This window comes from Micromys minutus (assembly GCF_963924665.1).
Source record: "Micromys minutus genome assembly, chromosome: 8".
NCBI lineage: Eukaryota > Metazoa > Chordata > Mammalia > Rodentia > Muridae > Micromys > Micromys minutus.
The window spans coordinates 56,147,611-56,172,017 of record NC_137977.1 but is presented as its reverse complement, the minus strand read 5'-3'; the positions used below and the strand labels follow the sequence as shown (position 1 = coordinate 56,172,017).

Genomic DNA, 24,407 nt, shown 5'->3' with positions numbered 1-24,407 from the left:
TTTGAGGCTTAACATAATCTGAAAGGCATTTTGTCTAGCTCTCAGTAGTCTTTGTTTACCTTGGAAACCTCATAAGCAGACTTCAACTTCTCTACTAGTAAAGCAGTCCCACTAGAGAATATATTTGCACACTCTTTGCACAATCGCTTGGCTTATAATATTCAAAGACTATCTACTCTTCAGCTCTGAGTTTTTCAGTGTGTATCCCACAAACCGTTTCCAGATGCCCACATACCATGTGACCAGTTTTATCTCATTGACTGCTAACGAATAGGGAACATTTTCTGTATCATTTGCTTTTCTTGATGCTGTGCCATAATACTTGACAAATATAACTTGAAGAAAAGAAGAACTTGTTTCAGTTTGCATTTCCAGTGTACAGCCCATCATGAATGGGAAATTAGGGCAGCGGAAACAGGAGGTAGTGGTCACAGTGTGCTCACAGGCAGGGAGCTGATACACATGGATGTTAGCGTTCAGCTCTTTCAGTCTGAGACTCCAACCGGTGGGAAGGTGCCACCTGTATCCAGGGTGGCACCTTGCACCTCAGTTAATCTTTTCTGGAAGTGCTGCAAATATATTCCTGGAGGAAGAAGTCCCATGTGATCCTAAGTAAAGTTGAGCTGGCAGTGAAGATAAGCCACTGCAGCAGCAAAGCACATGACTGTGTGATTAGAAGCAGGCTAAAACATACTTCTGTAGTCAGTAGAATTCATGATTTTCTATTTAAATCCACCTATGTTAGTAAATAAACTATCACTGGCACATGGAGATTAACCACTCATTTTTCTATATACCAGTAATGCAGAAAATGTTATCAAACCATAACACATACACACACACACACACACACACACACTCACACACACACACACACACACACACACACACACACACACACACACACACACTTTGTCTTTTCTTCAGCCTATAATCTTCAATTTCAGAATAACATAGTTCCCATGGAAATACTTCCTGTAAAATCTTATAGTGCTTGTGCGAATGTTTCCAAGGTGTTTTATGGAATACAATTCTGCCTATTTTAAAAACTAAACAAAATCCTAGGTGGGTATTGTTGAATTTATAAATCTGGTAGAACATCCAATGCACTATTTACAAAGATTTTAAAAATTCAAGCCTATGATATACTTTCCTAAACCACAAAGAAATGATATTAAGGATAAAAATAACCGATGTTAAAGAAAGACCTATAGGCTTTCTTTATATTAGGTGGGCCATAATATGCCATGTTTACTTAAAAAAAAACCTCACAATTAAAAAATACCTTACTAAAAAATTTAATATGTCTAAGATTTAATATTAGTCAAATAGAGGCATGAGGACATTTCATTTCTCCTTTTTATAAAATGGAGAAGGTTGGATCTTTGACACTTGCTTGACATCTGTCATATAAAGCATAAAAAATATGACATGAACCCTGTTTATAAAATAAAGGATAGGCTTAAACAGAAACACCAAGGACAGGAAATTTCATTCAAAACACTTCAAATTGCCAATAAGCATGATAAAATATTCAATCTCATTTGTGAATGGAGCAAAATAAGTTAAATTAGTGATTATTTTCTTTGGTTATGGTGACAATGAAGAAAGGGAGTGGCAGCATATTCAGATAGCACATGCAGAACACGAACTTCCATACTCTGCATAACATCCTAGAATGCCATGGAAATACTGGGCTTATGTATTATATGCCAGTGTACATAAGCATGTATGTGTTGTGAGTTCAAATTTGTTTCCACAGAGATACAATACAAACCCAGTTTCCCAAGTTTTAGAAATATTTCTATTTTTTGAAATGCTTTTTAACTAAAACAATGTTTCTTAGAATGTTACTTTGATAGAAAATAGTCCTTAAAAAGTATAAATAACTTTAGCTAATAGACTTTTCAAAAATCAGTCACATATTATATATTGAAAATTATGTGGAATAAAAGGTAACAAGTCACACATGAAAGGTTTAAACATTATTTAGTTGTATTGTGCGCCCTTAAGTCCAGAATGATTTCATCATGTCCAATGGATGTATCTGCAAGTGCGGTTGAATGTTTATATTCCTGCTATATACAACTTTGGGGAAGACACTATTCAGGCCATTCCAAATCTGTGTTATTTTCCCCTCCAGCTCAATCATTTTAAATTGCATCCTCCAATAAATTGTACTCAAAGATAAATAATTCATCTCCACCTTTTTATTTCTCTGTAGTGGGTATGATAATAGGTGCATCTAGTCAGCACGGAGTAACCTCTCACTACTCCAGCTTACTACCCCACTACCCAGTGGAAAGACAGGATATGAATTAATTAGCTTATTATTCAGAATGGTTTATAGCTAGTTGCCTCTTTAAAAGTTTAAAGGAATCTGAATTCAGAGATGTAGTATCTACTCTCACTGTTACATCATTCTGGCAAAAATTATATAAGTAAAATACTTTTGGGAATTTAAACATAATACAATCAAAAATGATTTGTAACTCTATCTGCTATCAGCCTCAGAAATTGTCATTCACACTTGTTTCTTGGTTTGAACTGAAGCATTAAAAACAATCAATAAAGTATATGAAAGAGCCTTTTCCCTTTATCTTCTATGTCCCATGGCTCATACTCATGAACACCTGTTACTTTTCTAGGAAATTTGACCATGTTTTCAAAGGCATGAAGGAACCAGCAAGTACTGCACAGTTAAAGATTTACTGTGGTTTAGGCTTTCCCCCAAAACATATCTAGGAACTGATATCCTTATAGTTAGTAAGTAGCACCATTGATTTTTCAATATAAATCCATGGTGTTGTAAAACATGCAGGATTTGACCCCATGTTTGAAATGCCTGGAGCATATATAGACATATTGATTTGGATGTGAGAAAATTGGGAATGCTTTAATGCTTTCCTTTTGTCTAGTATAATTGAAGGGTAGAGATGCAGTTTACAAAGCTGTATTTGTTAGGTGTTTTGTTGTGTTCTTTTTTTTTTTTTTACTATGATAACGGAACATCTGCAATAACAAAGTACCTCATAGTTCTAACAAGGATTTCAAATTGCAGTCATCAGTCTTGTGGGACCCATATGAACTAAATTTGAAAGTGATGATTTTAAATTTTGAGTGATCTTCTGGAAAGATACTAGATTTAAGAGAGTTCTCATCTTTCATGCCCGATATAGAATAAAGGTAATGATAAACATACATGGGTATTTTATAGGCTGAAAACTGGGAACAGCACAGCAGTTTTCTAACAAGGGTAACATGAGAGGAATCATGATGCTCGAATAAGATATACCATCTTTCACCATATGGTGTATAAAATTAGAAATCGAAGAGAGAAAATATAGTGGTTAGAGACTCTAACTTTGAAAAATAACACTAGTCAGGGATTTTCTGTTTTAATGATAGAATTTTTTGGCTCACAGTAGATACGCAATATTTTCTTCAGAATAATTTTCGTCTTAAAAGCCTCTGCACTCATAAACAGACTCACAGACATACAGAGGACTGAGCAGAGCTTCACAGTGCTACCAAACACTGTAGAACTTACATGATGCATGAATGCCAAACCCTTCTTTTTTGTTCTGTTTTGTTTTGAACAAAGATACATTTTACAAAGCATGTTCTGAGATGAGTATAATGTAACCTGGATCTCTGAAGCAGAACTTGACACACAAGTGCAGAAATTCTGTTTCAGAGAAATCCAAGGTCTGATCTTTAAACCTCTCCTGATGTGATTGTTTAAATAATATTTATAACTTAAGACAACAACTGGACTGAATCACAATCCACAAGATCTGTGTCTTGAAACATTTGTTTAGTCCTCCAATCTGTGGAGATCATAGCCCACCCAGTTTGCAAAGAATGCGGGTGATCGCAGATGGCCTTTGAGAACAGTTGCACAAAAGATTGATACTCTTGCTTGCTTATTCATTGTGAGCAAAAGTATGGCTAAATTTCTCCCTAACACAGTTAACTGTATTCTTGGTGAATTTCAACTGGGTCTCAGGAAAGATCTCTACCAAAGTCATTGCTTTCAATGATTAGGTAAACTTGACATCCCAGAGCTCTCCTTATTCATCATAACATTTCTTAGGAAACCCCGATGATATCTCATCTCTTTAACAATCACCTGTGGTGCTTATGAATGAGTGACAAAATGAAATGATTACAAGTTTTCTTGAGAGATGACAAAAGTATCCTGTTCCTAAATGTCTTATACTACCTGTGATGGTGTTGAATGTTATATTTTAATCTAATATTTCATTTGAATTCATTACTGTTGTAGTCATTCAGTTTTATTGGATTTGCCAAGGGGTGATTATATGAAAATCATCAATGTGCCAAGCACTGTAGTATAGTTTATGGGTAGATAGTTAAAACATCAATGTTAGCGGTGGCAAATCACCAACAGCAATTTCAGCTGCCATGCTTCTCTGTTTTATACAACTTGAAGCTTCTCTAGAAAACTAGACCTCTACCAAAAGTTTGTGTGGATGAATTTAGCAAATAGTTTTCTCCATATGTGTAACTTACATGTAACTGTTGATGTATCTGTTCTTAAATACCATCTGATTACCACTATTCCCTATCAATAGGAATTTAGAAATTACCTTGCTAAAAAGTACTAATCTTTTTTGCAAATATAAACAATTATCATATAGTATAATCACCATCCCTCAGTAATCTATTTTACTTAATGTTTCATATGAAATAATGGTTTCATATTATCAAAGAATCAAAAAGAAAATAAAATCAGATCGCATTCTAATTTCTGTAAGTTTTTGTTAAACAAATAATTTTTGTTGCCTACCTTAACTGTTTCCCCCAAAACTCATGTTAAATTGTGTTGGTCACCTTTATTTTTTAACAGTTAGAAGAGACATTGTGATGAAATAAAATCATGAAATATGTACCATAATCCCTGAATTAATGTTCCTGTGGCAAGATGATTAGCTACTTCAAGAATGAGTTCCTGATACAAATAATGAGTTCGGCCAACAAAGGCATTAGTAACAACTTTTCAAGTTAGTAATGACTTCAAGACCTGGAGGAAAGAATAGGTTTTAACATCAAAATCTTGAACCCATTAAGTAATAATCTGTGGTTCCACTCTAATCATAATTTCTGTTATTTCTAAAATAATCCCCATGACAATACTGTGAGTAATATAATATACCCAAATAGTTATTGAGATTGACCTCAATTTTCTCTACTGATGGATCTCTAGTACAATATACTAGAAGGGTAGCTACAAAATACCAGCCTATAGAATCGGCTGACTGGGATTCGTGGGTATCCCAGTTAAAAAAAAAAAAAAAAAAAAAAAAAAAAAAAAAAAAAAAGAGCCTGAAGGAATCTGACCTAGGTCCCAGTCATACATGCTATGGCTGAGTAGCTTGGTGTTCTTACAGGGATCTTAACAGAGGGATTAGATGCTTCACTGACTCTTTCGGCTATTATGGGACCCTGCTCCTCCTATTGGTTGGCTTTGTACAACCCTGTTGTCATGGTATCTGCACTTACTGTAGTTTGTTATGTCCTTTTTCATTGATGTGTCTGGGAAGTCTGCTTTTTTTTTTTTTTTTTTTCCCCCCTGAGAGGAGGTATATGGTGGGAAGTGGATCTGGGAGATAATAAAAGTAGGAAGAGAATCTGGGAAGAGGGGAGCGAGGAGAAACTGTGGTCGGGATGTAATAGATGAGAGAAGAATTTTAAAAAATAAAAGTATGTTTATTTTCTACTAACGTTCACTTGCTCTGGTTTCTTCTTCCTTGGCCTCCTGTAAACATAATCACTGACCTTGAATGAATGATGGGGCATACATTTTTAAGTTGACTGTTTTTGATTTATAGGCAGGGCTTCTGAGAACAGTGAGGAAAATGACTCTTGCTTCTTTTGATTATTTTTTCATCATTCATATTTTATATTCTGCATTTACCCTGAGGCTGTTTTCGATGATACATTTTTATAAACTGAAAATTGCACAAAATTTAGAATTTATGAGGTATAATTTCAGTTCCTGCTATGCTATTTCTCCTCATGTAATCAGATTAACAAAACGTATCAGAACAATCACAATATTTAGATCATAACAATTATTGTCACAATTTTTCTAGCGCTTTGGAAACCCAGCTGTTAATTCTTTCTGTTCAGTAATATTTTTTTCTGGTGGATTTTTTTTTCCATAGGATTGGAGAAAGGAAGTCAGTACAGTTTTCAAGTGTCCGCTATGACAGTCAATGGCACTGGGCCACCATCCAACTGGTACACAGCGGAGACCCCAGAGAATGACTTAGATGGTAAGACCTCAGTTTTCTAGTTCTTCGTAATCTTGGTTTCATTGGTCCTATAAGAAACTTAATGAATTTCATTTATAAAACACGTTTGTTTTATTTCTATCTTCAGATACACAACTATATGAAGTGCAATTCCTGATGAGTTGCCAATAAGGCTTATATATAGATATAGTCTCATGGCGCTGACTGTGCATTTGTATGGTTCTCAAAATAAGTTTCATCTTCGCATAGTGTGAATACTTTACTTTCTTCTACTAGCATTAATATTTGACACTATTTGGTGTGCTAAAGGAAACCTATTTGATTAATTGTGAGTGATCTTGATACACTGTGAGTTAAGATATTAAAGTTTATATAAAATTTGTGTAAGACTAAATTAAGTACCTGTGGGAATCCTAAAATTCACCATGTGAGAAACAGTTCTTGATGTACGAGTATATAGGTGAATAAAAAAACTTAAGAAAGCTGAGTAAAACAAGTGATAAATAAGGTTCAAGTCATAAACTATATAGATGTGACATATAATATTGATTAAAGTAAAAAGTTAATAAGTAATGAAAATAGGATGGAAAAGGAGAATAAAATCCTGATACTTAATGTTAGGCATTCAAAACTAAGACCAAGTAACACTGAATTGAAATTATATTAATGAGCCATGGAAAAGTTTTAGTTCCTAAGTTTGGACATAGAATTTTCTGAGGCAAAAAGAAAAGAGAAAAATTATGTGCCTCTTTTATTTTCTTCTCTTTTTGACTCCCTTTTTCTAATATACTCACAATTTTTTTTCAAGGTCCCTGAACTCTTTTTCATTCTCTTCTATCTCTTTTCTTGCTAAAACAAACCATTGTTCTGCATATTGTTCAGATATGACTTAAGGAAAACAATTGTGGTGTCATAAAAACAAAGGGCAGATAATTTTTCCACAATGGTGAACATCACGGCCATGTAGTTTAATATACCTAATGGAAAGTTTCCCTTTTTTTATTGCCTTGAGCATGGCAGACTAACTCAGGAAAAGAGTAAGTTTGAGATTAGCATAGTCAACAGATGGAGACCAGCAAAACCTACTTAAAGGAGAAGGGGCCTGTTCTCTCTCACAGTTCTAAGCCCTTCTAGAAACTATAGTATGAGAAAAGGTGTAGAAGTGCTATTAAATTTGGAGCAGCAGTCAGTAAACAGAACAGGATCAGGAAGAAGGCTCCGGGCCTGCTCTTGTGACTTAATTCCTCCTACATGTCTCTAAAAAATAAAGCTGAGAATCGAGCGCATGTGCACCCTCCCCCCAAACACACGCAGCTTCTGGATGCTATTTTAACTACAGACCAAAATATCCATTGAAAGAATGGCTTACAAAAACACTTTCCACTACAAAAAAAAAAAAAGACATGATTTTTTTCTTCATGTTCAGAATTTAACAGAGCCCTATAAGGCTACATTAGAGATAATCATTGGTAAAGAGTAAATTGGGTTGAAATTTTATAATATCCCCAAAGCCAACATTTATAGATGTGTAAATGAGTAGAATTTTACATTAAAACAGAGACTTAGAGCCTGTCATCTTGATGACTGACTATAATACATTTTTTGGCAGGCTAACTCAGGAAGACAGTGTGTTTGAAACTAGCATAGTTGACAGATGGAGAGACCACTTATCAAAAACAGCATCAGCAAAAATAAAACTAGTAGTGGAACACTCATGACAATTTCCTTTAAAGTGGGTATTAGTAATTGAGTATAAGGGGCAGAGGACGAAGGAGTGCAGGCAGCATAATGTTTACAGCACTGAACTTAAACAGAAACCAAGACTTATTAACGTTGTATACAAGGAGGTTCTAATTGACAACACTAAATTTTGATCAGATTTTGAATATTTTTAAATTTTAAAATATTAATATTGTTCTTTAAATCTATCATTTATTTATGTTAAAAGCATCATTAATTTCTAAAGAAGTTTTATAATTACACAGAAGTACCAAAATGTATGTGCTGAACACTCACACGGATTATGCCAACAATAGAGGTTTGCACATAAATAATATAATAAAATACTGACAAGTGCTATGTAACTGTCACAAATTCCAATTTCACAGGGTTCATATTTCAATAATCGGTCTGGGAATAGTTTATAAGTATGTTTGTGTTAAAAATAGTTCTTTAATTTTCAAGCAAAACAATAAAATTTCTGCTCTCAAAAGAGAGCATTTTATTCAGCTAGACATGGTTAGTGATAAATAAAGAAAAAATAAAACAGGGCTGAAGAGAGAGTGAACCACTAGACTATACGCAGCTCCTACAGAGACTACACCCTAGCACCCTCATTGGGTTACACCCTCATTGAGTCACCTATAACTCCAGAGGCATCCAACACTTCTGGAATTAATGGGCATATTCACTTAGAAGGACATAGCCACTCACATACATGTAGTAGACACATATTTTAAATTAATAAAGATATTTTTAGAAAAGATAAAGAAAGAAAAATAGAGGAAAAATAAAGGCCTACAGAATATTACTTCTTACGGGAAAAATATCTCTTAGATTAGGTAAAATGTAGTCCAGATTATAAAGTTTGAGGGGCAGCCATGTGGGTATATCAGAAAGCAGTCTGTTGCCATGAAGGAAATCTGATGTCCTACAATTTCGTTTCCATTTTTAAAGATATTAGAGAAATTGGACACACAATTGTGAGTGATGCCTTCTGTTTTATTTCAAAAATTGTAGGTTGTTAGCAGAGCTAATCTTTTTGATTTTATATCAGGAATATTGTTCTGTTTTGTTCTGATCTTTTTTCAATCTTCTAATCTACATCCACAAAGCAAATATTATCCATTTTAGTTCAAAGAAATATAACAACCTAAAGTTAACTAAATTGATGATGTCAGCTGAGGTCCCATAGTTTGCACTCAAGGTCTGCTTCCGTGAGTCCATGCCCAGTGCCCACTTCTCAGTCTCCCCTGACCCCACAACTGTGGATGTAGGTAGAAATTTATGAGCTGCAGTGATTCAAGGCGAACAACTCTAAGAAGTGAGATCATATCATTTACCCCAACCCGGAGGCCATATCTCTTACTGGAAGGAGTTAAAATAAATGGAGCAGAGGTACAGGAGGTCCTATAAAATATCCAGATGGAAAGGCCTCTGCACTTGACTTATATGCTCCTTTCCTGACTGTGAGTGAATCAAATTTCAAGTGGATCCAAAGTAGAAAATCAGAGCTTCTCGGATGGAATGCATCCTTCATACTAGTGCCTTCTCATACTAATGCTCTTCATCCCTCAAATACAGGCATTAATCTGAATGTCAGTCTCATGAGCAGAGCCATATTAAAGGCTTATTGGGGTTTCCACATTCTACTTTTGAGTTGTTCCCTCTTCTCCATGCAATATTCCTCCTTATGTTTGGCTTATTTCCCTACCCATGCAAGTATTAGGGAGTGTAATTAAGAATCTCTAGTGGGTTGAGTCATGGGGAGCACATATAAGAAGTTGGCAAAGATGGCTCTACCGATGCATAGATAATCTGTGCACTGACTGGAAACTATTTCATTAAAATGAGTAGAACCAGAGAGGGTATTTTAAGCAAAGGCTGTTTTGACAAGTATGATTAAATAGAGAAGCTCTCAAATATTATTTTCAAGCATGCCTTTAGTATGTTACTGCAACTATTACTTATTCTGAAAAATTTATCCTCATGTATGTGAATGTTACTCTTTTGTAAGGTTTAATTATTTTTCTCTGAGATTGAGAGTTTACCAACATGCTTGGTGCATATATGTTTACTGCATACCTGGTCCTGGTGAAAGTGATCAGAGGGCATTGGGTGCCCTGCAAGTAGAGTCACAGGTGTTTGTGATAATGGATATTGGGGACCAAAGCAAAATCCTCTGTGAAATTACAAAGTTCTTTTAACCACCAAGCTGTTTTCCCATCTCTATGCAAGAGTACTCTTCAGTCCTTTACCTTAACACAATTAAACAGTTCAGTGTTTTTCTTGTTTTCCTCTTCAAATTCATCTTGATTGTTCTTGAAACAATTATCATAAAGAATAAATAAATAAAGATTCTAAAGAAACTGGTTCTTAATCCAATGATGTTACAAACATTGATATCAGATTGTTTGGAGCATAATGGGAACTAACAGCATTTAGAAAATTTAGCTATAAGAAAAGCAATCTTTGTTTTCTCTATCAAACAGTGTTTCATTCATTATAATAAAGTAGACATATTGGTCTTAAAGACTCCTCATTGTATTGATCTAGGACAATTTTTTATTAAGACCTAAAAATAAATGTGAACTGACTTCTTTCTGATTTTCTTTTCTTTGCATCATCCAAGTATAAAAGTCTAACCATTAGTATAAATAATTGTATTAATGAACTGACCAACTAGATGGTCACCAGAACAGTACCCAGCATTCATTCAAGCACACCATATGCACATATACCCACTCATGTTCACACCCATGTAATTGTATAAAAATGATTTCTACATCAGAACTGATGTTGAGAAGCTTTGAGTGGAAATCATTTGAAGGAAGAAGGAGAAGAAGAAGAACATGTACAATTGCTTTGATCTTCCCTAAATTGTAGATAAAGGAGAAAAAATTATTATGACATACATGTGAAATGGAAAGTCTGGCTTATGTAATGAAAGGATTAGAAGAAACCTGGGCAATTAACACTCCTAGCATATACCTGCTATGCAACCATCTCCATTCCAAAGTTTCCTAGTGACTCCCAGCGATGCACTCCTGGCTATGGCTCTGAGACTTGAGTCCCTAAGCAGAGGCAGGGGCATTCATAGACTTTTCAGATACCCCTTCTTTCTTTCTTGGACTTTGATGCAGTTCTTTCACTAGTTGGCTGTGAAAATGGGTAGTGACTTGGAGAGCTTCTGTAATCCTCATGGATTGCCCTTTTAATTAGGATGTTTTTTTCTAAAGTAATTATAAATCCAATTGGCATTGTTTCTTCAAGGTTCTCTGGAACTCACATTGCTATTACTGGCAGCTGGGAAGTTCTGAAATATTTATCTTGTGCATCTGATTTTCAGCTTAAGAAATCCAAGAACATTAGAATTCAGCAATGTTCTTATGTGCGTGCCTTATGCAAAGAAATGAGAGAATGTTTTTGATGAAATGCAGGAGGTAACCTTCAGAAAATTGAGTCCAGAGAGTGCCAGACACCACCAATGATGGTGTGATTTATATTAATTGTTCCCTAAAAGGTGTATTCCTGGCTAGCACAGTACCAACAGTTCAGAGACTCCTGAAATGTTGGAGCGATCTGGGACCTCCTCTAACTTCTTGCTCTAAGAAAATAGGTAATTTTGCCTATAATCATGAAGATAAGGTCCCTGGATATAGAGTAACAGGATGTTCATTTCATTGGAGATATGATGAACCAATGCAACTCAGTGCTTTGGAACTAGCAGAATATGTGACAATACCTGAAGGCATGGATAGAGAAGGAACGTGTATTGAGGTTTAGAGAAAAGTGACTCTCAGTATTAAAACTGTGGTATTTACTTAAGAATGATTTTATGGGTTGAGTGATGGCTCACTAGTAAAGAGTAGTCTGCTCTCCAAGAGGACCAGAGTTCAATTCCCAACAACAACATGTGACTCAAAACTATCTATACATGGATCTGATACTCTCTTCTGGCATGAAGGTGTACATGCAATAGAGCATTTACATATACACAAAATTCATAAATATTTTAAAGGAAGAATCTTTTTAGAAAAATGTCCCTTAGAGGAATGGCTAAATCAGAAAATGTGATTCTTAGTAAACTGAAAAAAAAAATGGAGAAAACAAAAAACAGTAGAGAATGTCTGTGTTGTGATATGCTATAGAAAGCTCATTCCCCAAAAGTCTGAGCAGCCATCCCCTGAAAACCTGTACATTTCATGTCATAAAATACTTTGTAAGTATGGTATGAGAAATGTTGGGTTCTGAGATGGGCAGTTTATCATACATAATTGTGGATCATATTTAGTTCTCATAGTTCTAATATGAAATGCAGAAATTCACAAGTGAGAGGATAGTCCAGGAAATGCAGATTAAAATAAAGCAATTCCACAAGTTAAGGGAGAATAGAACTTTTAGATATAGCCACAGTTGACAGTGATACATTTCTAATACAGCCTACACTCCAGTGATACAGGAGTATCCTAGAGAGGAAGCAGAAAGATTCTGTGTATAACAGGAAAGCTACACCCATGAACTCAACACTATAAGTAAAGTGGTAGTACGGTTAATCTGCTCTCATTCACCCTGGATGTGGCTGCCCAGTTCATCACTGCCCCTCCAAATGCTCTGGATTCTGGAATGAAAAACACAAGTATCCAGCTTTCTATTTTCATATGCTTTAAACAGTAAAATGGTTTTGGAACTCCACATTGCTAGTGCCCACCCTCCTACAGTCTTTGATTACTCCTTAATAAAATCATCTCTGCTAGTCTGGACCCTATTGGGAGGGTGTATGTCTTGGGACCGCTCTTCCCTGGCTCTTCCATGGTTATACACTTTTCTACCTCTTAAGCCTGCTCCCGCTGATTCCCCATCATTATCTTTCTCCCCTTCCTTCTCTCAGACATCCCTTGCCCAGGAACATCAAGTGCCATCTCTGTCTCCCTGTGCAGCTTTTGGCTACCAGCAAGTTTATTTACCAAGTAGAGCTAACTGGGGACAGGTATCAGCAGCATCTCACATGCAGTCATGCAAATTCCCATGTAATTTATGAACCCAATTAACATGATATAACCAATAGACCAAATCCACACCACATGAGTGACAAATAAGACTTGCATAATGACACACAAGCAAACATGTCATTGTGGGTGGATAGTGGGAGATTTCACAGGGTCACATCATGAAATGAAGAGACACAGCAAACTAAAGAAGGCTGAGAAGGAAGTTTCAGAATTCACCAGACAATTTCTCCTGAATGTTTACCCAATTCCAAATGATTGGCTTTAAAAAACACATATATATGAACAATACTAAAAGAACTCAGCAGGTTAGACACACACACATACACACACACACACACACACACACACACACACACACACACACACAGAGAGAGAGAGAGCAGAGAGAGAGAGAGAGAGAGAGAGAGAGAGAGAGAGAGAGAGAGAGAGAGAGAGAGAGAGAGAGAGAGAGAGAGAGAGAATATCACCTAACACAATAGCTGTTAAATTTAATACTTTTTGGGTCATTGATAAAATCAACTATACACATGCCAAATAAACTTATGTGCCAGTATGTTTCTGTTTTATTTTAACCTTGTGTTAGCAATATTATTTGAGGTCAAACTGTATGAAAGTAATGGATGTTGAGCATGAAACGAGAAAAATGTCATGGAAAAGAAAAACAGAATATTTATCCCTTTTCCTATTTTAGTGTACTAATCTCTGACATGGAGAAACTTCACAAGGATAAATGTATTGGGCTTTAGTACATACAGTACCAAAGAATGACACATGGTGGTAGAAGTAGCTGGTGATGTTTCAACCTTGGTCAGAAAGCAAAGGCTGGTTCCTATGCATTATTAGATAAGTTAAAGTTGGGGAATCAAATTCATAAACTCCACAGACAATATGAGAATAGAATAAAGTGTTGAAGCTATAGTTCATCAGTTAAAATGCTTGTGTTGTATTCACGGAACAAATCGTGCATTTGATCCTTAGCACTGTGTAGAGACAAATGCCTAGAATCTGGCACTTTGAAAGCAGATGGATTGTGTGATGGTTTAGTAGTGCTTGCCCGTGGAGTGGCCTTGTTGAAGTAGGTGTGGCCCTCTTGGAGGAAGTTGTTACTGTGTAGGCAGGCTTTGAGGTCTCCAAGTGCACAAGGTCCATTTAGTGCTGGAGAGTCAGTCTCTTCTTGAGTGTCCCCAGATAAATATGTAGAACTCTCAGATCATCCTGCATTGAGTGTATCTGGACAAATGTGCCAAGAGCAATCAACAAGGATGAAGGGAGTTGGAAATCTGGAGTGCTTTGACATCATACATCGACACAGAGAGTTTGGAAGTTGCCCAGCTGGTTTTCTGTCTTGCTTTTGTCCAATATTTTTGGCTTTTTGCTGGGTTATATTTAATAGAATCTATGAATATCAGAAGGACTTTTGAACTTTGAGACTTTTAAAGTATAGGGACTTCTGAAGTTGGATTAAATATTTTTGCAGTATGCTATGGCTAAATATGGCCCCCATAGACTCATGTGTTTGAGTACGCCTATGCAGCCCAGAGAGTGGAAGGTGGCAGTGTGAATATGCTTGGTCCAGGGAATAGCACTATTAGGTGGTGTGGTCTTGGTGGAATGGGTTTGGACTAGTGTTACCTTGGTGGAGAAAATGTGTCATTTTGGTGTGAGCTTTAAGACCATCATTTTAGCTGCCTAGAAGTCAGCTAATAGGTTTCAGATAAAATATAGAACTCTCATGTCCTCCTTTACCTGCCTTGATAATAATAGATTGAACCTCTGAGCCTGTAAGCCAGCCCCAGTTAAATGTTGTCCTTGAGTTACCTTGGTCACGGTGTCTGTTTACAGCAATGGAAGTCCAAGCTAAGACAGATTGAGAAGAGGACCTTAAAGCCATTGGTGAACTACATAATGATTGCAAGACAGTCTTGAACTAATGAGACTCTATCTCAAAAATAAATATATATGTAAAAATAAATTTAAAAATACTAAATAGGAATGCTTGGCAATCATCAAACATAAACAGCACCCTTAAAAATATTGAGTTATTTGTGGATAAGCATCAAGATGTATCATGACCTATGAATATTCAGTAGACTTCCTACAAGCACTATAGTTAGCTTAGAGTCATAGATATATAATGTAGATAACAGATAAAATTCCTCATCTCACCAACTTAAGTTCCTATCCCCTAAATTTTATTTATATATAATATACATTTTAAAAGCATATGTATTTGTATACCCATTATCAGGAATAAGTACACACACACACACACACATACACACACACATACATACATATATATGATTATATGTGTTACATTGTATCCTTCAAATGTAACATTAATTATATTCTATTTCAATAATTTAAAGACAATAAATTTATTTCATATCCTGATCATAGTAAAAATTCCACTACCACAACTTACTTCATGAATAACATTTTGGAATCATAACATAGTGAAGGACTGCATAAGACATATGAGTTTATTACTCTTGTCATTGGCCATGGTCCTCTTCTTCTGTTCTGACATATTGGGAAAATGAAGTTCTTTTGTTCAGAAGTTTGTTCTAACATCTGTATTTTATTATTATGGCAGTGTTATTTAAATTTTTAATATGTTAGTTTCTCCAACTTTCATAAGCTAAAATTGTTTATATAAATGAAGAAACAATATTCATAGAATTCAATACAAGTTTCAGAACTAAAAAAAAAACTACAGAAAATTACAGAGAATCTAGCTGAATTAATTAAAATATGGACAAAATTAGAGAATCACATTTATCTATTAAGTCATAAAAAAGTATTATAATGTAGCTATAAATAATTTAATTTAAGTTCTTAGGTCATATTAACAGATGTGCTTATGTTTTTCTAAACTAATAATCTGTAATACTATGACACTTAAAATGTCTGTAAACAGGAAAACATTGCCAAGTATACATAGTTTCAAGAGAAAAAAATGGATGTTAAATCCTAAAAATGATAAACAGGCAACCTGATTTAAGGTTTTCCTTATGATACTTATTGAATATATTTTAATTACATTTCAAATACTATCCCCTTTCTTGTTTTCCCCTCCATGCCCCCTATCCCAATGGCCGGCCACTGCTTCTGTGAGGGTGTTCACCCACCCACCCTCTCCCACCTCCCGGCCCTGACATTCCCCTACACTGGGGTATCGAGCCTTCATAGGACCAAGGGCTTCAGCTTTCCATTGATATCCCAAAAAAGGCCATCCTCTGATACATGTACAGCTGGAATCATGGGTCTATCCATATGTACTCTTTAGATAGTGGTTTCATCCCTGGGAGCTCTGATTGGTTGGTATTGTTGTTCTTTTGGGGTTGCAATCCTCTTCATAGCCTTCAATCATTTCTCTAACTCCTCCATTGGGTAACCCATTCTCAGTTCAAGGGTTAGCGGTATGTGCCTCTGTATTTGTCATGATCTGGCAAAGCCTCTCAGGAAACAGTTATATCAGGCTCCTATCAGCATGTACTTCTTGGCATGAGCAATACTGTCTGGGTTTGGTGACTGTATATGGGCCAGATACCCAGGTGAGGCAGTCTCTGGATGGCCTTTCCTTCAGTCTCTGCTCCAAACATTGTCTACATGTTTCTTCCTGAGAATATGTTGTTTCCCCCTTCTAAGAAGGACTGAAACATCTGAACTTTGGTCATCCTTCTTAGCCATTTCTGACTGGTTTGAGGTGGAATCTCAGGGTTGTTTTGACTTGCATTTTTCCCTGATGGCTAAGGATATTGAACATTATTTTAAGTGCTTCTCAGCCATTCTATATTCCTCAGTTGAGAGTTCTTTGTTTAGTTCTGTCCTCCATTTTTTAAATAGGATTATTTGATTTTCTGGATTCTAACTTCTTGAGTGTTTTGCATATATTGGATTCTAACCCAATATTCTTAAAGAGACTTTTTATTTTTGACAAATGACAAAGTTGTATTTCCTTTGTGGTATTGTTTTAATTAAAGCTTATGTCATAACAATGTAAATGCATGTAAGTAAAGAAGAATAAGTTATTGTAAGGAGTGGGATTTGCATCCATAGCAAAAGCATATATTCTTCCGGAAAATTACCTTGACTCATGTGGCACTTGATGTGTGAAGAAAAAAATTCAAGTGTTACATCAAGAAATAAAATTTTTCTCATGGACTTTGTTAGGAGCCAGTTATGACAATGAGTTGATTCTTGATAAGGAGATTTAACAAAATCAGACCTCAGCTGCAGTTATATAAGAATTTAAGACCCAAGATTCTTACTATAATTTAAGTGGAGTTTACTTTTTATAAGGAATAAAGTAAGGCAATGCCAAACCAATTTTCCTAACAAATTGAAAGTCAGCTTCAGTTTTTGGCCAAGTAGCTGTTCAAAAATCTCAGATCAACAGGTTTAAATGAAAACAGATTATTTAGATGTGGAATAATATCTAAAATTCTGAGTACTTGAGACCTGTTTGTAGCCACTGCAAGTTTTTCATTTGTTCATAAATATGTGATTCCTCATAACTTGATTTGGTGAATTTCTGTAACTAAAACACAAACATGTACACACACACACTCACACACACACACACAAACACACACACACACACACACACAAAGGAACACATATCCAAAACAACATCAAAGAAAAACAAAAAAAACCCACTATAATTGTTAGTCATTAAGTTTGAACTGTGCTGGAATTATTGTGTAATCAAGGGAGACTAATTTAACTTGTCTAAGACTTAAGCCTAGTCAATTATAAAGAAGTTACAAGAATTAAATGCATCTCAATAGTCTTAATGAGAATTGACTATAACAATAATGAAGTATTTGGCATGTGTTGTTATTGTTTAAAATATCTGACCACATCCTATGACTATAGTTCCTTTCAAGAGAATAGCAGCATATTTCTACTGTTTCTTATCAAGAATTTGTGAGTGTTTGTTTGCCTCCGATATAAATGAGGGATATATCCAAACTCACTGAGTGCACATCATCTACTTCTATGCTAACATTTAACATTCTACCTGCATCCATAAGTGAGAAGAGAAGATTGTAAAACAGTCTTTTATGCTTTTAAACATTCATGTTAAAGAGGATATAATAATCCTTTTAAATATTTATTGTTTTTGTGAGAAGCTACAGGCAAGAATTTTGCTAAATTATGAAAATGTTAAAACATTTTCTTTAAAATCTAGAGGCTGACAAGGACTCATACAATTTCAGGCACTAAAAAATCAAGAATTCATTAAGAAACATGTAACACCTTTAAAAATATAACATTTCTTTTTTTTAACAACTTTATTTTACAAAACAAAGATAAATGTACAGACTTTAAGCATTGTTTGCATAAAATTATACAATATATTTCATTTCTAGAAACATAATTATTTTTAGAGGAGGTATGAATGAATATTTGGGAATTTTGAAAAAAATACACTACACATTGAAAATAATTAGGAATTTTGATAAATAGTAGGTATCTTTATGCAAATACAAAAGCTACCTTTCCCTCAAATGCCAATAACAGTATTAATTAATTATAGTAATCATTAATTACTAGAAACAAAAATCTAAAACATGATATATATGTTAAAAATTAACAAAATTTAACAAGCTATATAGATGTATATGTTCACCAAAAACATTATATTTTAATAAAAATGTAAATTGAGACAACAGAAAGTGGCATATATATACATATATATTTATGTGTAAATATGCATAAATATATGATATATATTAATTCCTAGATGTATATGTGAGCACTATATAAATTTTTCCACAATCAGTAATTAATTTAATATAATCCCTGTCACACTACACTTTATATGAAAGAATAAATGTAAAAGAATTCCAAGAAAGTTTCAAAAAGTATAATTAACATCTGTTATAAAATCTGATGAAAAAATCTATAAAGTACTCTGTAGGGTAGAAACACATAATTAATTCAATGTAACATAGAATCCAGAAACATTTTTCTCAATATCTGATAATCAAAGGTAGAATCTGGCCAGTCCTCAGCCAAAGGATGCTTCACTGAGTGTTTTAGGGTCATTGCCAGTATCTCTCAGAGGTCCGGCATATTTCCTGCTTTATGCACTCAGCTTATTGTTGTTGATTCTGGTGCTAGAATATAAAGTCAGGAAGGGTGACAAGATCATCTGCTGCATTGTTCAAAACTATAGAGGTAATGGTAGTCAATAAACTTGTTTCTATCTCTATTTCTACCCTCAGAATAGAACATTAAAGCCTAAATTAGCTTCTGATTTTTTTAAAGTAATTGTGACAATGGGTTTCTGTTTCAAAAATAGAATCCAGAGATTATATTCTCTGAATCTACATCTAGATACTTGTCTTAGTTAGGGTTTTATTGTTGTGAACAGACTCCATGACCAAAGCAACTCTTATAAAAACAACATTTGTTTGAGGCTTGCTTACAGATTCAGAGGTCTTGTCCATTATCATCAAGGTGGGAGCATGGCATCATATAGACAGGCAAGATACAGGACATAAGAGTTCTACATCTTCATATGAAGGCTGCTTGCAGAATACTGACTTACAGGCAGCTAGGACAAGGGTCTTAAGCTTATGCCCACAGTGACACAACGAATCCAACAAGGCCATGCCTTCTAATAGTGCCACTTCCTGAGCTGAACAAACTAAAACCAAAGCAATGCCACTCCTCAAACAGAAAGCCCCACCTGCTACAGTCATCTGCACACTTTTGTCAATATCCTTACAGTAGCTGTGACCTATGTTCCTACCTTCTCCCTCCTGTCAATCACATCTGCACCACCACACTCAATGTTAGCCTATAATCATTTGTCACCTGAGAGTAACTTGATACCTGTGTTTTTGGTTTTTTGTTTTGATGCCACTTTGTCTTCTCTACTCTAGACATATTGGACTGTTGACAAATTGATTGTTCATGGAAAGACATGAGGGTATCTGTACTGGCTAGTGTTGTGTCAACTTGACACAAGCTGGAGTTATCACAGAGAAAGAAGCCTCAGTTGAAATAATGCCTTCATGAGATCCAGCTGTAAGGCAATTTCTCAACTAGTGATCAAGGGGGGAAGGCCCAGACCATTGTGGGTGGTACCATCCCTGAACTAGTGATTCTGGATTCTATAAGAAAGCAGGCTGAGCAAGCCAGGGGAAGCAAGCCGGTAAGTAATATTCCTCCATGGCCTCTGCATCAGCTCCTGCTTCCTGACCTGCTTGAGTTCCAGTCCTGACTTCCTTTGGTGATGAACAGTAACATGGAAGTGTAAGCTGAATAAACTCTTTCCTCCACAACTTGCTTCTTGGTTCTGATGCTTTGTGCAGGAATAGAAACTCTGAAAAGACAGGATAATTTCACTGCCCCAACTCCTCTTCATTTGTGCCCATCATGTTCTCCAGTCTGACAGAGCCTTCTAACCCTATACTCACTTCCCTTAACTGGCACTCACTCAGGGGCATGTGTCTCATGCTTTTGGCATCCATGTGTTGTGTGCCAGAATAATTTAGGGAATGTATTTTTTTTTCTTTTCTTTTCTTTTTTTGTTGTTGGTGGTGTTTTTTGTTTTTTTGTTTTTTTGTTTTGTTTTTCCCCTTTTTAATTAGATATATTCTATTTACATTTCAAATGTTATGCCCTTTTCTGGATTGCCCTCCATTTCCCTTATTCTATCATCCCTCCCCATACTTCCATGAGGGTCTAATATCTTCCAATCACAGTTTGAAATCACTTAAAGTAGGAGAAAACTGAAGACTTTATAATCTACCATATTTTTTGGTAAAGATTAGGAACACCTACCTCACACCAGTTCTTTAAATGAAATATGGTTTTCAACTAGTCTTTATTTATCTTTACTTGACAATAAAAACATGTAGGATTTTATTCAGTCCCTTATTAGAATAATAGCTAAATTTTTCTAATACCACTTATGTGTGTGCAACACTATGTATTTCCATAAATGTCTTCTCCTTTAACACTTCACACATTGTATTCAGTGATGGTTATTCACGAAATTCAATCTTACTCATCTTAATAGTCCTACTTTTCAACAATCACCCTAGTGAGGCAACACATTTCAGAGAATCAAATGCCAGTTTTTCTACATTTGTGACTTCTAGGTTTGCATCTTCACTTGTGTGTTTCACATTTGGAATATCCGGAGAGGTTAGGAAATTAGCCTGACTATGATGGCTCAACCATTTGAACATGCTGCATTTGTGCTGTTGGATGATGGGAATAGAAGCTGAAGAAATTTACCGTTTGCTAAATCTCAAGAAAATGGGTAACACTGAGTGAATTTTGTGTCATATAACTTTTAAAATATATTAATGCAGCAAATCTGAGAAAATGATAGGCATTAAGTATTTTAAAATCTCTATGGTAGAATTCAAAGGTGAGGAAACTAGCTATATTGAAGGTTATATCTATATCTATCTATACACACACACACACAGACACACACACACACACAGACACACACACACACACACACACACACACACATATATATATAATTATACATATATATGTAGTGGAGCTATCCTATGTCAGTATTTGAGAAGAAATCCTGCCAAATGAGCATGAGCACATTAATATGTATTAATCATGTTGAAGTCAACAGAGCATGGATATATCAATTAAATTTTGTGTACATAAATATAGTTTATCGAGGACTATAGCAAAATTCTATTCTGCATGGAGAACTAATGAGAATTCTTCCAAGCATCAACTTTCTGACCCTACTTGGCAGTGCTTTATAGAGCAGACAGTACACAGCAGATCATTTTATTAAATACTGCTGGGAGAAAAGACACTTTCTGATTACTAGGAAAGAGAAAAAAGCACCAATAACAGTATTCTTATTTTATTTCTACAAGATTCTTTTTTCCCCTAAAATTTGTAAAAATGAATGAGATGAACAGAAATAGAATGATTGTGTTAAATGCTAAGCCTAAAAATTTAATAAATCGTACAGTAAAGGTAGTAAGAAAATGATATGGAGAAGGCAGGCTACCCTGCCAACTGGTTAAACTGGTACCCAAAGTGGTGTGTCATACAGAATCGTAAGCATACCATGGTCATCGATATTCACCAGGTACGTCGGGAGATGTTGGGGCTCCATGTCATACTTTATTGCATTAAAAAGTGTTGATCTGTGTCCATAGCTGAAGGTTATTCCATCATTTTAAAAAGAGATCCATGAATGCATGCTTTTTATTCATAGAGATATATAATGGGATTTTATTAATCAGATAAGATTTTAGTGGCAAGAAGTAAGACATCTATCATGACGGTGTTGTGAATTAGCCATTCTGATCAATACTTATTCTATGGACTATTTGCCATAATACCAAGGCCAAGGAATTGTCCATAATCCTAACAACATATTCAGCTTTACCTACTCACTTAATATAAACCAGAAATGAAGAAAATCACCTTTGTTGTTCAGAATAAGCTTTTTCACATCCATATTGGATAGTAATTCCCACAAGATTTACAGGATACACAAATTTATCATGATTCAAACCTGTTTCTCTGCATCTCACTAGAATCTCACTGCACTGTTTAAACTAGACACCTGCTCCACAGCAGCCCAAACAGGTGGTTAAAGCCTTTTGATAGTCTCTGTCCTTTTTGCTCTTTGTCTCAATGTTGCCTCAAATTTAATAAAGGAATCCATTGAAAATATCAATTAGATTACACGTTATGCCCTGTATTTTGTCAGAAAACACCACTTAGCATGTTCCTGCCTCACTTAATTTAAAGTGTTCATTAAAACTTGCTGTCTCTTTATGAGTGACTGAATATCATGAATGTTCTTTTGTGACTGGGTTACCTGACTCAGGATGATATTCTCTAGTTCTATCCATTTGAACTCTTAATGAAGAAACTGTTGAACATATTTTGGAATCAATAGTGTCTTGTAAAAATGTCAGAAATTTTTATTGAATTTTTATATGATCAAAGGCTGAAGAAGAAGGGTGTAATATTCAATAATAGATGAAGTTCCTAGTAGCTAGTCCTGGGCTCTTTTTGGATGAGAGATTTTAATGAATGATTCTATTTCTATAGGGTTATGGAGCTGTTTAGATGGTGTGTCTGATACTTATTTACCTTTGGTACCTGGAATCTATCTAGAAAAATTGTCTATTTCCTCAAGATTTTCCAATTTTGTTGAATATAGTCTTTTGTAGTTAGATCTAATGACTTTTTGAATTTCCTCAGTTTCTGTTGTTATGTCTTCCTTTTCATTTTTTATTTTGTTAATTTGGATACTGTCTCTGTACCTTCTAGTTAGTCTGGCTAAGGGTTTATCTGTCTTTAGATTTTCTCTACGGACCGGATTCTGGTTTTGTTGATTCTTTTTATACTTCATTTATTTCTACTTGGTTGACTTCATCTCTGAGTTTGATTATTTTCTGCTATCTACTCCTCTTGAATGAATTTAATTCTTCTTGTTCTAGAGTTTTTATATGTGTTGTCAAGCTGCTAGTGTATGCTGTCTCCAATATATTTTTGGAAGCACTCAGTGCTAAGTGTTTTCTGCTTAGTACTGCTTTCAATATGTCCCAGAAGTTTGAGCATGTTGTGCCTTCATTTTCATTAAATTCAAAAAGTCTTTAATTTATTTATTTTTTCCTTGACTAAGTTATCAATCTTGATCATCCTTCATGTGTATGTGGGTTTTTTTTTTTTTTAATATTATTGATGAACAGCCTTAGTCTGTGGTGATCTCATAGGATGTATGGGTTTATTTCTACCTTCTTATATCAGTTGAGGCCTGTTTTGTGACTGATTATATGGTCATTTTAACAGAAGGTATCATGAGGTGCTAAGAAGAAGGTGTATTCTTTTTTTTTCTTTTTTTTAACTTTATTTTAAAAAACAAAGATAAAAGAAAAAATTTCAAACATTTTTTGCATAAATGTATACAAATACAATTGAGTCAGTGCTTGCCTTTTTTTTTTTTCTTTTTTTTTTAAGGATTGATACTCTGCATTAAGGTCTTACAAGTTACAATGAGCAAAAAGTACATGTAAAACAGGATGTAACCCGGAATTAGTCAACGTGATCTTGGTGTATAAGGATTGAGCATAAAGGTCTTTTGTTTGTTTATTTACTTTTTGTTTTGTTTTTTTTTTCTTGAACTTCACACAGTCTGTGAGTTGTTTCTGGGGCATTCCCAGCCTCTGGGGTTAGCATCCCACTATCAGTGACTGCATATTATTTCTGTTCTTTTGTGACTGGATTATCCCACTCAGGATGAAATTCTCTAGATGCAACCATTTTCTTAAGAATTTGGTTAAGTCATTGTTTCTGATGGCTGAGTGGTACTCCATTGTGTAAATGTACCAAAATTTTTGTACTGAAGGACATCTAGGTTCTTTCC

At 35.0% G+C, this 24,407-nt stretch overlaps 1 protein-coding gene across 1 annotated transcript in view; it reads left to right on the top strand.

Annotated features, from left to right (window-relative positions):
• Window positions 1-24,407, top strand: part of DCC (DCC netrin 1 receptor) — a gene marked incomplete at both ends in the record, with an annotated part of 1,062,613 nt that overhangs the window by 874,637 nt on the left and 163,569 nt on the right. Inside the window, one exon of the mRNA XM_080920225.1 lies at window positions 6,192-6,302. Coding sequence (XP_080776351.1) covers window positions 6,192-6,302 — 111 coding nt within the window. The remainder of the gene's footprint in view (window positions 1-6,191; window positions 6,303-24,407) is intronic.